Genomic DNA, 13,212 nt, shown 5'->3' with positions numbered 1-13,212 from the left:
AAAGAATGCCAAAAGAATAATTACAGTTTGATATTTACTTAATGAAACAGCAATTAAAGGACAGCTTACACTTCTGACAACTTGGGCTTATTACTTAAGAGGCATGGCCCAACTTTTCACACGTAGAAAGTACAGGAAATCACTGTGAGCTTCTTGAATCTGAACATTTTTGTGTAACATATTTTGCAACTTTCCATAACCAGTGTTTCTTTTGGTAAAAACAAGGCATGCGGATGGATGTAAAACACTGCTCACTTTTTCCCATCCACAGTTTACTAGATTCACTAAGAACTCTAACTTGGAAGTAAGCCTCAAATAGTAACCTTATTAGGATTCTGAATGGCACTACTTAGGATGGCACTGTTTCTATTGTGTAGTCATGATACAATTTTCTGAATGCTGCCCGTCAAAAAATGTTCGTTATTGTTCATGTTCTGAACAGGCATTTTAAGGTATTTTCAGCTTCCTTTTCTGATTGGTCATTTGTCCCTTTCAAACTGTTATAGCCATGTAATATTTACATAAATTGAGCCAGGTTTATGCACAAGTTAAGTAAACTGGAGTGTAGGTCCTGGTATTATGAGGGACATCCAAATACAAACAAATCACAAAAAAGGATTCAGTTTTTATCAGACCAGAGAAGCATTTACTAGCCAGATCTGTTCATGGATACGAAAGTAGGCCTTTGGAGGGCTCCTATCAGGCCCCCCAGCAACTGGCTGTCGTCTGCTCCCGTCTCCCCTCTCTTGCTTCCTTCTGCATCACAGCTTGCCTTGCAAGGCTTGCTCAGGAGCTACAGAGCAAAGTCTCTGTTTTCTCTTTTGGCTGAGGCTCCTCCCCCTCCTGGTCGCCTGGGGAAGGAAGGAAAGAGCCAGAGCTTCCTTTGCCCAGCTCCCTGGATCTCATGGGAGAAATACTAAGAAAGTACCTTTAAGACTGACTGCTAATGTTTTAAGCATGTTTTATTTTAAGCTTTTTAAAAATTGTGTTTGTCTGTGTCCCTTATCAAGTTTATAGCTATACCACCTAAACTTAAATAGGGTACACATACGGCCTGGCCTGACATGGCCCGGCCCAACAAGGTCTAATTTACGTCAGATCTGGCCCTCATAACATATGAATTCGACACCCCTGGTTTAGTGCTATATGAACATAAGAATGTAAGAGAAGCCTTGTTGGATAGGGCCAATAGCTCATCCAGTCCAACGCTCTGTCACAGTGGCCAAAACCCAGATGCCACCAGGAGATTCACCAGTGGGGCCAGGACATTAGAAGCCCTCCCACTGTTCCCCCCCCTGCCCCAAGAATACAGAGCATCACTTGCCCCAGACAGCGAGTTCCATCTATACATTGTGGCTAACAGCATGTAAAGCCCTACATGCCAGGCTATTACAGCAGCTGGTATTTCAGGTACAGCCATGCCCTTCCCTCTGAGTCATTGATAATTTGCACAAAGTGTGTCTGATTTAGGAGTGGTATTACAAAAGTCCAAAAGAAGACTCTTTCCCCTGAGTCAGGTATTCAAAAGGGCCGTGTCTTGGATTCCTAGCTCAGGACTGGGAAATAGCTAGAGATTTTTGGGGGGTGGAGTCTAAGGGGGACAGGGCTTGGGAGAGGAGGGCCTTCCAGTAGGAAAGAGGACATTTTAATTACTTTTTTTTTTTAAGAGCCCAAAAGAGGATGGACACCAGAAAAAGAAGACATGTCCTGTAATAAGAGGGCATCCGGTAACCAGTGTTCCTTCTTAAGCTGAGTTAGTGTGAACTAGCTCACAGATTTTTAGCCTCCAGCTCACACATTTTTTACTTAGCTCAGGAAGGATGACCCCAGAGCACAATAATTGATGCAGCAGCTCACAACTTTAATGCCAGTAGCTCACAAAGTCGGATTTTTGCTCACAAGATTCTGCGGCTTAGAGGGAACATTGCCGGTAACCTACCCTAAGTTCAGATAGCTGTTTCCCAGAGCTGTTTCAGAGCAGGAAAACTGGGCCCATATATGGGAATTAAGTTCCCAGTGGAGAACTCCCAGGGCACATTAGATCCTTGTGGTGGCTATGAGGACTTTGCAGCCCGTGAGGTGCCCCTCAGTAAAGCCCAAACTAGCAGTGTGTTTGAAAACTAGTTGTGGAAAGAGCAAGGTCTTAACAGCAAAAGAGGTAATAATAAGTCGATCTGATGGCCTTGTTCTGAATGTGCAGCTTTAATGGAGAGGAAGAATCATGGAACATAATTATATTTTGTATTATTACATTTGGAATATTTATATTCTGATTTTCTGTTCTCAAGAGCACTCAAAGTGTCTAGCAGCAGAAAGAAACATGTAAAGCCATCAAATATACGTACCTAACATCAGTCATGGAAAAAGAAACACAGGCATCACTAAAACTAGCAATAAAATGTCAAAATTATTAAAAACAGCATTTTTATGCCCCAGCATCTAAGAAATAAAATAAACAATAGACAATAGCCTTGGGTGAATTTCTGCCCCCTAGATAGGGTTGTCAAGTCCAACTCAAGAACTATCTGGGGACTTTGGGGGTGGAGCCAAGAGTAGAAGAAGTCATTGGATTTATATTCCACCCTCCACTCAGAGTGGCTCACAATCTCCTTTATCTCCCTCCCCCACAACAGACACCCTGTGAGGTCTCTCACAGCAGCTGCCCTTTCAAGGACAACCTCTGCCAGAGCTATGGCTGACCCAAGGCCATGCTAGCAGGTGCAAGTGGAGGAGTGGGGAATCAAATCCAGTTCTCCCAGATAAGAGTCCGTACACTTAACCACTACACCAAACTGGCTCTCAGTAAGGGTGTGGCAAGCACAATTGAGTAAGGGAGTTCTGGCCATCACATTTCAATAAATAAATAAATAAATGGGCCACGCTCCTTTTAAATGCCTCTTTCCATTTGGAATAACAAAGGATAGGGGCACCTTCTTTGGGGGCTCATAGAATTGGACCCCTTGGGGATTATTTTGAGGAGAGTCACCAGATGCGATGCTGAAAATTTGGTGCCTTAACCTCAAAAAACAACTCCCTTGAGCCCCAAATCCCCGTGGATTAATTCTCCATTATACCCTATAGGAATGGTCTCCATAGGGAATAATGGAGTGCCCAGCAGACATTTCCCTCCCTGCTTTCTGATGCTTTCTCTCCAAACCGGGAGATCCCCTGCCCCCACCTGGGGATTGGCAGCCCCACCCCTAGAGATGTTCTCGGAAGGGGGGGCTGCCTATTCAACGCTCTCCAATAACATGTTGCCAACCTCCCGGGGGCACCTGAAGATCTCCTATTACAACTGATCTCCAGATGGCTACGACCAGTTTCCCCTGGAGAAAATGGCTGGCTTGGAGGGCGGACTCCTGCGCCCGTAAAACCGACCGAGGTCCCTCCCCTTCCCAGGCTTCGCCTCCTAAATCTCCAGGTGTTTCTCAACCGAGATCTGGCAGTCCTAAACTACTGAATTTTTAAAAAATTCAGAATGGTATTATTACTTCTTTCTTCCAACAGTTAAAGCTGTTGTTGTTATTTTTTAATTTAATCCTCGGTAGCCACCTCCTTGTTTTACAGGCTTCGGGCAGCAGGAGACAGCCCAGATTCTGGAACTGCGGAACCGGAAGCGATTCAGTCTTCAAAGACTACAAGACCCAGCAGCGAAGCGGGCATGAATCGGCCGAATAGCAACATTCCGACTTCAAATCCCAAGATGCAAAGCGAAGGAGGGGAAGTCGGCGGAGGCGGTGGTTTTGCCTCGACTTTGCAGGGCGCGCTGGATAAACTGGAACAGGCGTCGCCCTTGAATAGGGGGCTAAATCAAACCCCAGGAAGCAGCGGGAGGCCTTCCCCCAGGCCCCCTCTGAGGAGGTACGAGGCAGCTGGATCCTGGGAGAGTAGGGTTGCCAATCCCCAGGTGGGAGCAGGGGATCCCCTGGTTTGAAGGCCCTCCCCCTCCCCCCGCTTCAGGCTCATCAGAAAGCCAGGGGGAGGGTCTGCTGGGCACTCCATTATTCCCTATGGAGACCGATTCTCATAGGGAAGAACGGAGAATTGATCTGCGGTTATCTGGGGCTCCGGGAGGGCTGTTTTTTGAAGTAGAGGCACCAAATTTGCAGCATAGCATCCGGTACCTCTCCTCAAAGCACCCTCCAAGTTTCAAAAGGATTGGACAAAGGGGTCCTATTCTATGAGCCTCCAAAGAAGGTGCCCCTGTCCTTCATTATTTCCAGTGGAGGGAAGGCATTTAAAAGGTGTGCAGTCCCTTTAAATGTGATAGCCAGAACTCCCTTTTGAGTTCAATTATGCTTTTCACAACCTTGCTCCTGGCTCCACCCCCAATGTCTCCTGGCTCCACCTCCAAAGTTCCCAGATATTTTTTGAATTGGACTTGGCAACCCTATGGAAGAGACGAGCGCGCAGTTTCCTTCTGTTCTCTAGTTTTGGGAAATTCCATGTGAAGGAAACCTGTTAGCATTTGGCTTAGCCTATAAAAGGAGCCTTATGGCACCATACAGATGGAATAGAGACAGTTTGGTACAAGCATAGCTTGTATGGTTGGAAATGTCACAGGCCATATGTGCTGCATTCCATAGGCTTTTTCATAGATCTGTTGGATTTTTTTTTGGTCTTAAATCCGTGTTTGTGTGTGTGCGCGCGCGCGCATGATCTTGTAGCTATGGGGGGAAATGCTGTGATACTGGGCAGATCTACCCTTGACATGGAGTCCCGTTTAACTTGGAAAGATTCCCAGGCAGGCAGACGTGGAATAGTTCAAGCTTCAAGGCTGTAATCCTAATCCTATTAATGAGAAATAAGTTCAGTGGATCACTTCTGAATAAACAGTGTTAAGGGAATTAAATCGTAAATGTGTTTTGATTGGTCAGTTGAGAAGAATGTGCCTGGGCTTCTTTCTTTTGAGTCCTGTGTTAGAGAAACCAAATATTGTCAGCTGACGCTGTTAGCTGATGGTCCTCAGATACCCTCTGTGAGCGTATGAAGCCAGAAGTGCTGTTGCGTAGGTGTCTGCTCTGATTCCTTTTCAATTGTATGCTAATGTCAGTTCCTTCTGCACCCCCAATAACTGCTGATATTTGAAAACAACTGGCTTACTCTTTACTTAGCACAACTTTAAAAAAATAAACTCTTGTCGCTTTTCTTCTGTTTTAATTTGACTTAAAAAAAAATAAAACTGGGTTTGGACCTAGTGTTCCAGCAAAGTCAAAGGAAAGAGAAATGCTTAGTTGCAGTGAATCACTCAGAGTCCTGTAAGCCGCCCTGAGCCTGCCTTGGCGGGGAGGGTGGGGTATAAATAAAAAAAATTATTTTATTATTATTTATTATAGAGTTGCAGAAATGTTAGCTAACCTTGGAAAAAGCTGTAGTAGTTCATCACAGTGCTGTTATTTAGAGTTAAATCTGTTTCACAAATAGAGTTTTATTTTGCTGAGTAGAATAAATATCAGTCCTATAAATGATTAGTGTCTTTTTGTTATCGTTGTTAAAAGCTTTTTGTTTTTGCTTTGGTATCCCGTCACTGCCACCCTGTTGGGTTTGTAAGGCAAGAGACCTTCAAAGGTGGTTTGCTGTCGCCTGCCTGGTATTCTTTGGAGGTCTCCCATCCAAATGCTAGCCAGGATTGACCTACTTAGCTTCCAAGATCAGGCTAACCTGGGCTTGGAAATGCTTTTGTCTAAATTTGACCTGTGGTTTGTCCAACAGAGCATCCCTATGCAGAGTTATTGTGGTCTAGGCCTGTTGAAATCGATTGTTAGACGAGTAACTCTGCAGAGGGTTGTACTATGCATCTTTTGTTGACTGGTCCCACTGATGAACAACCAGAAGAATGTCTCAAGAATTCTTGCTAAATGTATAAGACTTAAATGACTGTTTTCTTTTCATTCAGGACACCTACTGGAACTCGGAGAAATCACAATGCACATTTCAAGTCTCCAGTAAGTGAATGTGTGTCAGACTTTTCCGCTGCACCTTGTCTGGGAGAGTCGTTTGGCAGTCTGATCTGGGATAAGCCAAAGGCCATTTTGGGGTGCAAATCTGGGATTCACTGGTGCTCTTTAACTTGAATGTAGAACTTGATTTCAAACTTGTCTTCACTGTCAAAGTCGGTTGGAGGCTTTATGTTAATCGATATATTTCCAGGATAAGGGAGCTCAAACGGTCACTTAGTAACAGATTTTTATCTGTCTGTCTTTCATCTTTATTGTAATCCTCGTTCTTTCTTCTGTTTTATGGACTATGCTTACATAATAACACTGTATTAAAACCAGGAAGAAACATTTATACCACCTTGCTTTGATGGCAGATAAGATAGAAAGTGCAGTATGATTTATAGGACTATGCCCTGGTGTGCTCCTTCTCTTGAATCTGGGAACATTGAATGAGGATTTTTATGTTTGTCTTTGACATGAAGAAAGCATGACAAGAAATATCTATAGAATGGAATACAATCTGAGAGAGGTCACTATAACACAACAAAAAATGAAAGCTAGTGACCAGTTTACTAAGAAGTATATAGAAACCAGTCCAAATGTCCAAAACATGTATATTCAAGTCCCAAAGTAGTGTGGCGACAAGCCAATCGATGAAGTACTTGTTTCCTTCCAGTCTTCATCAGAACTGGGACCAATATTGATTCAATGATATAGATTCTTTACACAATTTTCAAAAAAGAGGGACGCAGAGCGTCTCCAGCAGCAATTTCACATCGGCTACAGCTCAGTATGTGGTTTCTTGTGCTCTGCGTCCCTCTTTTTTTGAAAATTGTGTAAAGAATCTATATAATTGAATCAATATTGGTCCCAGGTCTGATGAAGACTGGAAAGAAACAAGTACTTAATCAATTGGCTTGTCACCAAACTACTTCGGGACTTAAATATACATGATTTGGACTGATTTCTATATACTTCTTAGTAAATTGGTCACTAGCTTGCATTTTTTGTTGTGTTTAGAAATATCTACAGGCTAGAGTGAATTCTGGATATATGAAACCATCTTTATTTCTAAGGGAGTGTCCTTAGACATACTTTCTCTCTCTCATGTGGTTGTAAAAATGATAAACGGAGTTTCAGTACAACTAGTATTCTGTTGTCATGTAAACTAACCCTTCAAAGTTGCTTGCCATAAACTTCTCTTAGGAAGATGCCAAACTTGTGCTCAGAGCATTGGTACCTTAGATGTTTTTGGGCAGGGGTGGAATTCTAGCAGGAGCTCCTTTGCATATTAGGCCACACATCCCTGATGTAGCCAATCCTCCAAGAGCTTACAAGGCTCTTTTTTGTAATCCATTGGAGGATTGGCTACATCAGGGGGTGTGGCCTAATATGCAAAGGAGCGCCTGCTAGAATTCCACCCCTGTTTTTGGGAAGAGGGAGCACAGACTCTTTGATTACTGGGAGTCCTGCTGAGATTATCTTTGGTGTCTGAGCTTTAAAGATCTTCTGCAATTTACAGTTTCAAGCATCCATCCCTGTATGACTTGGTATAAAAAGTAATTTTTTTGAAATGGAAAGCTGTTTTTTTTCCTGTGAGCCTTGTCATTGAAGATGATGATGGTATTGGATTTATATCCCGCCCTCCACCCCGAAGAGTCTCAGAGCGGCTCACAGTCTCCTTTACCTTCCTCCCCCACAACAGATACCCTGTGAGGTGGGTGGGGCTGAGAGGGCTCTCACAGCAGCTGCCCTTTCAAGGACAACCTCTGCCAGAGCTATGGCTGACCCAAGGCCATGCCAGCAGGTGCAAGTGGAGGAGTGGGGAATCAAACCCGGTTCTCCTAGATAAGAGTCCGCACACTTAACCACTATACCAAACTGGCTCTCCATTGCTGGGAAGACTCCAGAGACGGAACTCCCACAGCTCATTTCAGAGGGGTTTTTTTTTCTTTTCTTGGCAGAATATTTAGAACTGGTTGATTTGATCTTTGACATGGTTCAAGCTCTTGATGTATGATCTTTCCCTGCGCTTCTGCATACTTCAGAAGCATCTTGCCTGGTTTCTTGACATTGCAGTCAGTGCTGCGATGCTGGAATGTTAAACACTGACTCTGCTCAGCAGGTCCTGCCATCAAAGGCCTGTCCGTCTGATGTTGCCAACAGGGAAACCCTCCAGCAGGAAATTGAAGAGCTGAAATGCAAAGACCTAGCCCTGGACCAGGAAATAGAACAGTTGTTATCCGAGTACGTATTCATGCATGTTTTAAATGTTTGTAATTTTGTGTGTGTGTGTCTGCACTTGTGAGTATATGCGCACATTTGGAAGTCATGGTGACCTCTGATGACTGACCCTTACTGGGGTCATGAAGCAGCCCTGTAGGATATTCAGAGAGGTGGCTGAATAAAGCCTGCCTCTGCCTACTGGCTCTGGTATTCCAAGGAGGTCTCCCACTCTGGCGTCAACCCTGCTTAGCTTTCGAGATCTGATGAGATTGGGCTTGCCTGAGCTATCTAGGTGAGGGCCATAGTCATTTGTTTTTGATGGGCAGATTGAGACCGATGTAAACCTGCTCCAAAAAACAGGAGAGGTGCATCTTGCCAATGTGGGTGGCTTCTCATATTTAGTCTTGTGGTTAGAGTTTCAAGGAAACCCAGAATTTCTTGCCAGGGCATACTAAGGATAGAATTGCAAAAGAAGATGCTTATGATGAAGCTGAGGAGGGCTGACCTTCCTCTGACTCAGAGTATCTTTTTTTTTTTTAATAACCAAATTAACAGCCGCTTTGGTGCAGTGGTTGTGGGTGGACTCTTATCTGGGAGAACCGGGTTTGATTCCCCACTCCTCCACCTGCACCGGCTAGAATGGCCTTAGGTTAGCCATAGCCATTGTAGGAGTTGTCCTTGAAAGGGCAGCTGCTGTGGGAGCCCTCTCAGCCCCACCCACCTCACAGGGTGTCTGTTGTGGGTGGTGGTGGGGAAGATATAGGAGATTGTCAGCCGCTCTGAGTCTCTGATTCAGGGAGACGGGCGAGGTATAAATCTGCAGTCGTCGTCTTCTTAACCTCAGTTGTTTTGCCCTGTGTCGTGACTTCTCTGTCTTTGCTTTTGGCAGAGGTTTCAGCCTGGAGGAATTAGACAGACATATTACTTTGCTGCATGAATACAACGAGATAAAAGATGCTGGACAAATGCTATTGGGCAGACTGGGTAAGAGCAGACTGTAAGGTCTTGCTTGCTTGGCTGATATAGTTTTCTCTTTAAAATGACCCCCTTTAGAGGGAAAGCTTAACTCAGAACAGAGATGCTTTACTGTCAAGTTTGTATTACTATAGCCATGTTGGGCAAGAAGGAATGATCTTGCACGATTCCTTTCTGTGGCCTCTATATAATTCGAAATGTATTCTTTAGAATTTTTTACCTTGTTTTTCAGCTGAACCATTGGCGAATATAATGGAGAGTCATGCACATAAGGATTAGGAGCAATAGGAAAACTGGTGCCAACTGCAGCTGCTTGCTCATTGGCATGAGTTCACTCTGAAACAGCTTCTCTAGCTGCCTATTTGCTTCTGGTCTCAATTCAGGGTGCTGTTGAAGCCCTTAATTACTTAGGACTCACATTACTGATGCCTTAACCCAGGGATGTGTGGCCTGAGGGCTGAATCAGACCTCTGCAGAGCTCCTATCAGGCTCCTGAGCAACTGGCTGTCATCGGCTTCCTTCTCCTTCTCTTTAGTTTCCTTCTGCATCACAGCTTGCTTTGCCAGGCTTGCTCAATCATACAGGAGCTACAGATCAAAGCTTCTATTTTCTCCGTTGTCTGAGAGTCCACCCTTGGGGAGGAAGAACTTGCTTCGCTAGGCTGTCTCAATTGCACAGCAGAGCTACTAAGCCACGCCTTTCTATCGACTGAGGCTCCTCCCCCTCCTGGTCTCCTGAGGAAGAAGGAAAGAGCCAGAGCTTCCTTTTGCCAAGTTCACTGGATTGTATGGGAGAGAGACAAAGAAAGCAGCTTTAAGACCAATGAGTGCTAATGTTTTAAGCATGCTTTAAGTTTTTAAAAATCTTTAATTGGGTTTGTGTCCTTTATAAAGTTATCTCTGTTACCGGACATTACATTTTATGACGCACACAGCCCAGCCTGACATTTGTCAAATTCAGCCCTCATAACAAATGAGTTTGACGCCACTGCCTTAACCCATGTGCCAGCTTAGGTCCTTACAATAATAATTGACATCAATTACACAAATACATGCCCGTATACATGAAGCTGCCTTGTACTGAATCAGACCATTGGCTCTCCAGAGTCTCAGTTGGAAATCTTTCACTTCACCTGCTACCTGGCTCTTTCAACTGGAGATGCTGATTGAACTTGGGACCTTCTGCATACAAAGCAGATGTTCTACCACTGAGCCGTGGCCCCTCTTCCAAGCTGTTGTCCTCCATTTCCTAGATATGCTCTTCTGTGCAATCTTGTCCCTTTCTACAGTGGTATCCCTGTTGTGGAGTGGGCTACCACAAGAGGAGTATTTTCAGTTTTGTAGGGCTTGCATAGCAGTTACTGTGCTTTTGATAGGGCAGTTGTAGATGAATTGCATTGGCTTTTTCATGGTGGACATAGAAAACTGTATTTTAGCAGTTCCAGTTTCATTGTTTGCTTCTATTTTTTTTCTGGGTTTTGATTATGGATGCTGCCTTCAGTGCAAGATAAGGCAGTGTAGAAATGTTTAATTAAATGTAATGTTGGTATGAAAAAGTAAATTGAGATGTGCAGAGATGTGCGAGCTTTAACATTGCTGTTGTCTTTACCTGTGTTTTATCTCCCTCTCTCCCCACAGCTGTAATCAGAGGAGTCACCACAAAGGAGCTATACCCTGAATTTGGCCTGGACCTTAACGACTAGAAGGGAAGCGGAACATGCTTATCAATTACACATACAGCACACAACCTGTTGTAAGCTCAAGTTTTCCAGGAAACCCTCAGTGAATGGTGGTTTGTTTGAAGGTTTTTAACTGAATGGTGAACTTGTTAAGCCCGTTACCTGCATTTCCATTGTATCTGCGGTCATTCAGGAGGTTACACCAGAGCCTTTTCCATGGATCAACTGACTTAATGCTGTAGTTAAATTCCTCGTGGAAGTTGAACGAGCCGGCTATAATATACTGACGGTGTTATTTTAAGGAAAGCATCACCATTCTGAGCCCACTTACTTCAAGAGGCTTAGAAGGGTATAATTTCGCTTCGGATTGCACCGTGAGGGGCCCAGTGCATCCTCTGCCACAGAATGTTTTCTGTCCATTCCTTTCCCGTTAATGGGATGAGCTTGGGGAAGCTTCCTGTTTGTGTCTTTTAGCAGGCCTAATAGTTCCAACCTTGCCTCTTCGCACCCTTCTTTTTAGTACAATGAAATGAACTGGGGTGTCTCTTGGAGCAGCGGGGAAGAATGATAGTATGCGGGAGAGCAAGTGGGTGGGGCCAAGAAACTTGCCTTGATAATGTTAGCTGTGGAAGAGTAGAAAAGGAGACTGTTTAGGACTAAAGCTTGTCACGCTATGTAGGCAGCATGCCAGGGAGCAGGTCATTGAAGAAAAGTGAGTTGTAGTTGTTTTGTTTCAAAATAAACGGAAAATCGTTGTTTGCACTGATTTGTTCGGTGCTTGGTGTCAAGTGCTATCTTTTTGGCTACATCCGTGTTCCTTCCTTATAAATATCTTGGGGTACATGCATGTAAACGATTAAGCTTCCACTTTTCCTAAGAGCCCTGCAGCACCCTGTTTCCAACAATGGTCAGCCAGATAACTCTGGGTAGCCCACATTCAGAACATGAAGGCTGCTGCTGGTCCTCCCTAGCAACTGATACTGAGACAGAATACTGCAACCGAATGTGGAATTTTAGTCCCTGTTTCCAAGTACTCTGAGCAGCATTCGTGGTCCTCTCCATCTTTCCCTCCAAACAGCACTGTGGTTGATGGGAGATTTGAATCTGGATTCCACTCCTGCTGTCCAGCATTCTAGCCACTGTATCAGTGTCTCAAAAGGCCCTAGCATGTCCCCATTGCACATAATTAATCCATGGCTTCCAAGGTTACATGCTGGGCAGAACAGCAGTTCGACTCTGGAGGCAGTGTGCACCAATAGAAAAGCGAACAGTGCTGAGCAGAGGCATGGAAACACTTTGTTTTCTAGTGTTGGAGGTGCTGTATTCTCCAGCTTAACCTGATTTTTTCCCCCAGTAGTGATGCAGAAGGGAGTCTGCAAGCCATGAAATAATCCACTCCCCCCACCAAAGGACTTTCCCACATTCTTGTTTTTCTCACTCTGTGTCCAGCATATCTCCCTACAGATTTAAACTTCAGGGTTTTATGCTGGACACATCAATTAATGTAATATAGAATTGACCACTAGAGAGCAGAATTTGTGCAGAACAGGAGAAAAAAAAAGACAATCCCCCAAGCAACAGGAACGGGCAAGCGAGGAAAATGAGAATGAGAAAAAAGCTAGGCTGAGTTTGGCTTTCATTTGGAGAGACAACCTTTCCAAGAGGCCTAGTGGAATAGTGAATAAGATAGGATAGGCTTCCTATGGCGGAGGAGCATACATTTTATGCTGCGTTAGTACACTGATGGATTTGAATGCGTTAGTACACTGACGGATTTGCGGAGGGACAGTGGCTCAGTGGTAGAGCATCTGCTTGGTAAGCAGAAGGTCCCAGGTTCAATCCCCGGCATCTCCAAAAAAGGGTCCAGGCAAATAGGTGTGAAAAGCCTCAGCTTGAGACCCTGGAGAGCCGCTGCCAGTCTGAGAAGACAATGCTGACTTGGATGGACCAAAGGTCTGATTCAGTAGAAGGCAGCTTCATATGTTCATATATGAATGGATTTAATAATGAACAATTGTAATAAAAAACTAAACAATGTATTGTTGTAGTAACTAATGCTGTCCTTAATTGACTGGGCAGGTGGAAAATTGCATACTGTCATTCTGTTTTCAAGATTTAACTTCCAGCGTACAAAATCACTTTTAAAAAGTGTTTCAGCAGCAACTGTAACAACTACATAATTATAAATAGCATGGGTAGGAGCTATTGCTTATTCAGTCCACAGGACTAAAAACCTTTGCCTTTTTCGCACAGTCACAACTCAGCAAACAGTTGCTTGTTTTTCACAGTGGCGACCTTTTCTACCCCTTTTCTCTTTCAAATGTTGTGACATGATGGGTTTTTATACTACTGCAGTTTTGTGTGCCTTCCTGCATTTGTGTTAAAACTCACATT

General features: G+C 44.1%; 1 protein-coding gene across 1 annotated transcript; it reads left to right on the top strand.

Moving 5' to 3' along the window:
• The first annotated feature begins 3,397 nt into the window (after positions 1-3,397).
• On the top strand, positions 3,398-11,580 carry SWI5 (SWI5 homologous recombination repair protein). The gene is made up of 6 exons (XM_060251113.1): positions 3,398-3,481; positions 3,568-3,861; positions 5,897-5,945; positions 8,065-8,186; positions 9,055-9,149; positions 10,778-11,580. The coding sequence occupies exons 2-6, from the start codon at positions 3,662-3,664 to the stop codon at positions 10,840-10,842; spliced, it is 531 nt and encodes a 176-aa protein (XP_060107096.1). The 5' UTR covers positions 3,398-3,481; positions 3,568-3,661; the 3' UTR covers positions 10,843-11,580.
• The last annotated feature ends 1,632 nt before the right edge of the window (positions 11,581-13,212 follow it).

This window comes from Heteronotia binoei, chromosome 12 (genome assembly GCF_032191835.1).
Source record: "Heteronotia binoei isolate CCM8104 ecotype False Entrance Well chromosome 12, APGP_CSIRO_Hbin_v1, whole genome shotgun sequence".
Classification (NCBI taxonomy): Eukaryota; Metazoa; Chordata; class Lepidosauria; order Squamata; family Gekkonidae; genus Heteronotia; species Heteronotia binoei.
The sequence above is the reverse complement of the archived record's forward strand: the minus strand, read 5'-3'. Positions and strand labels throughout refer to the sequence as shown.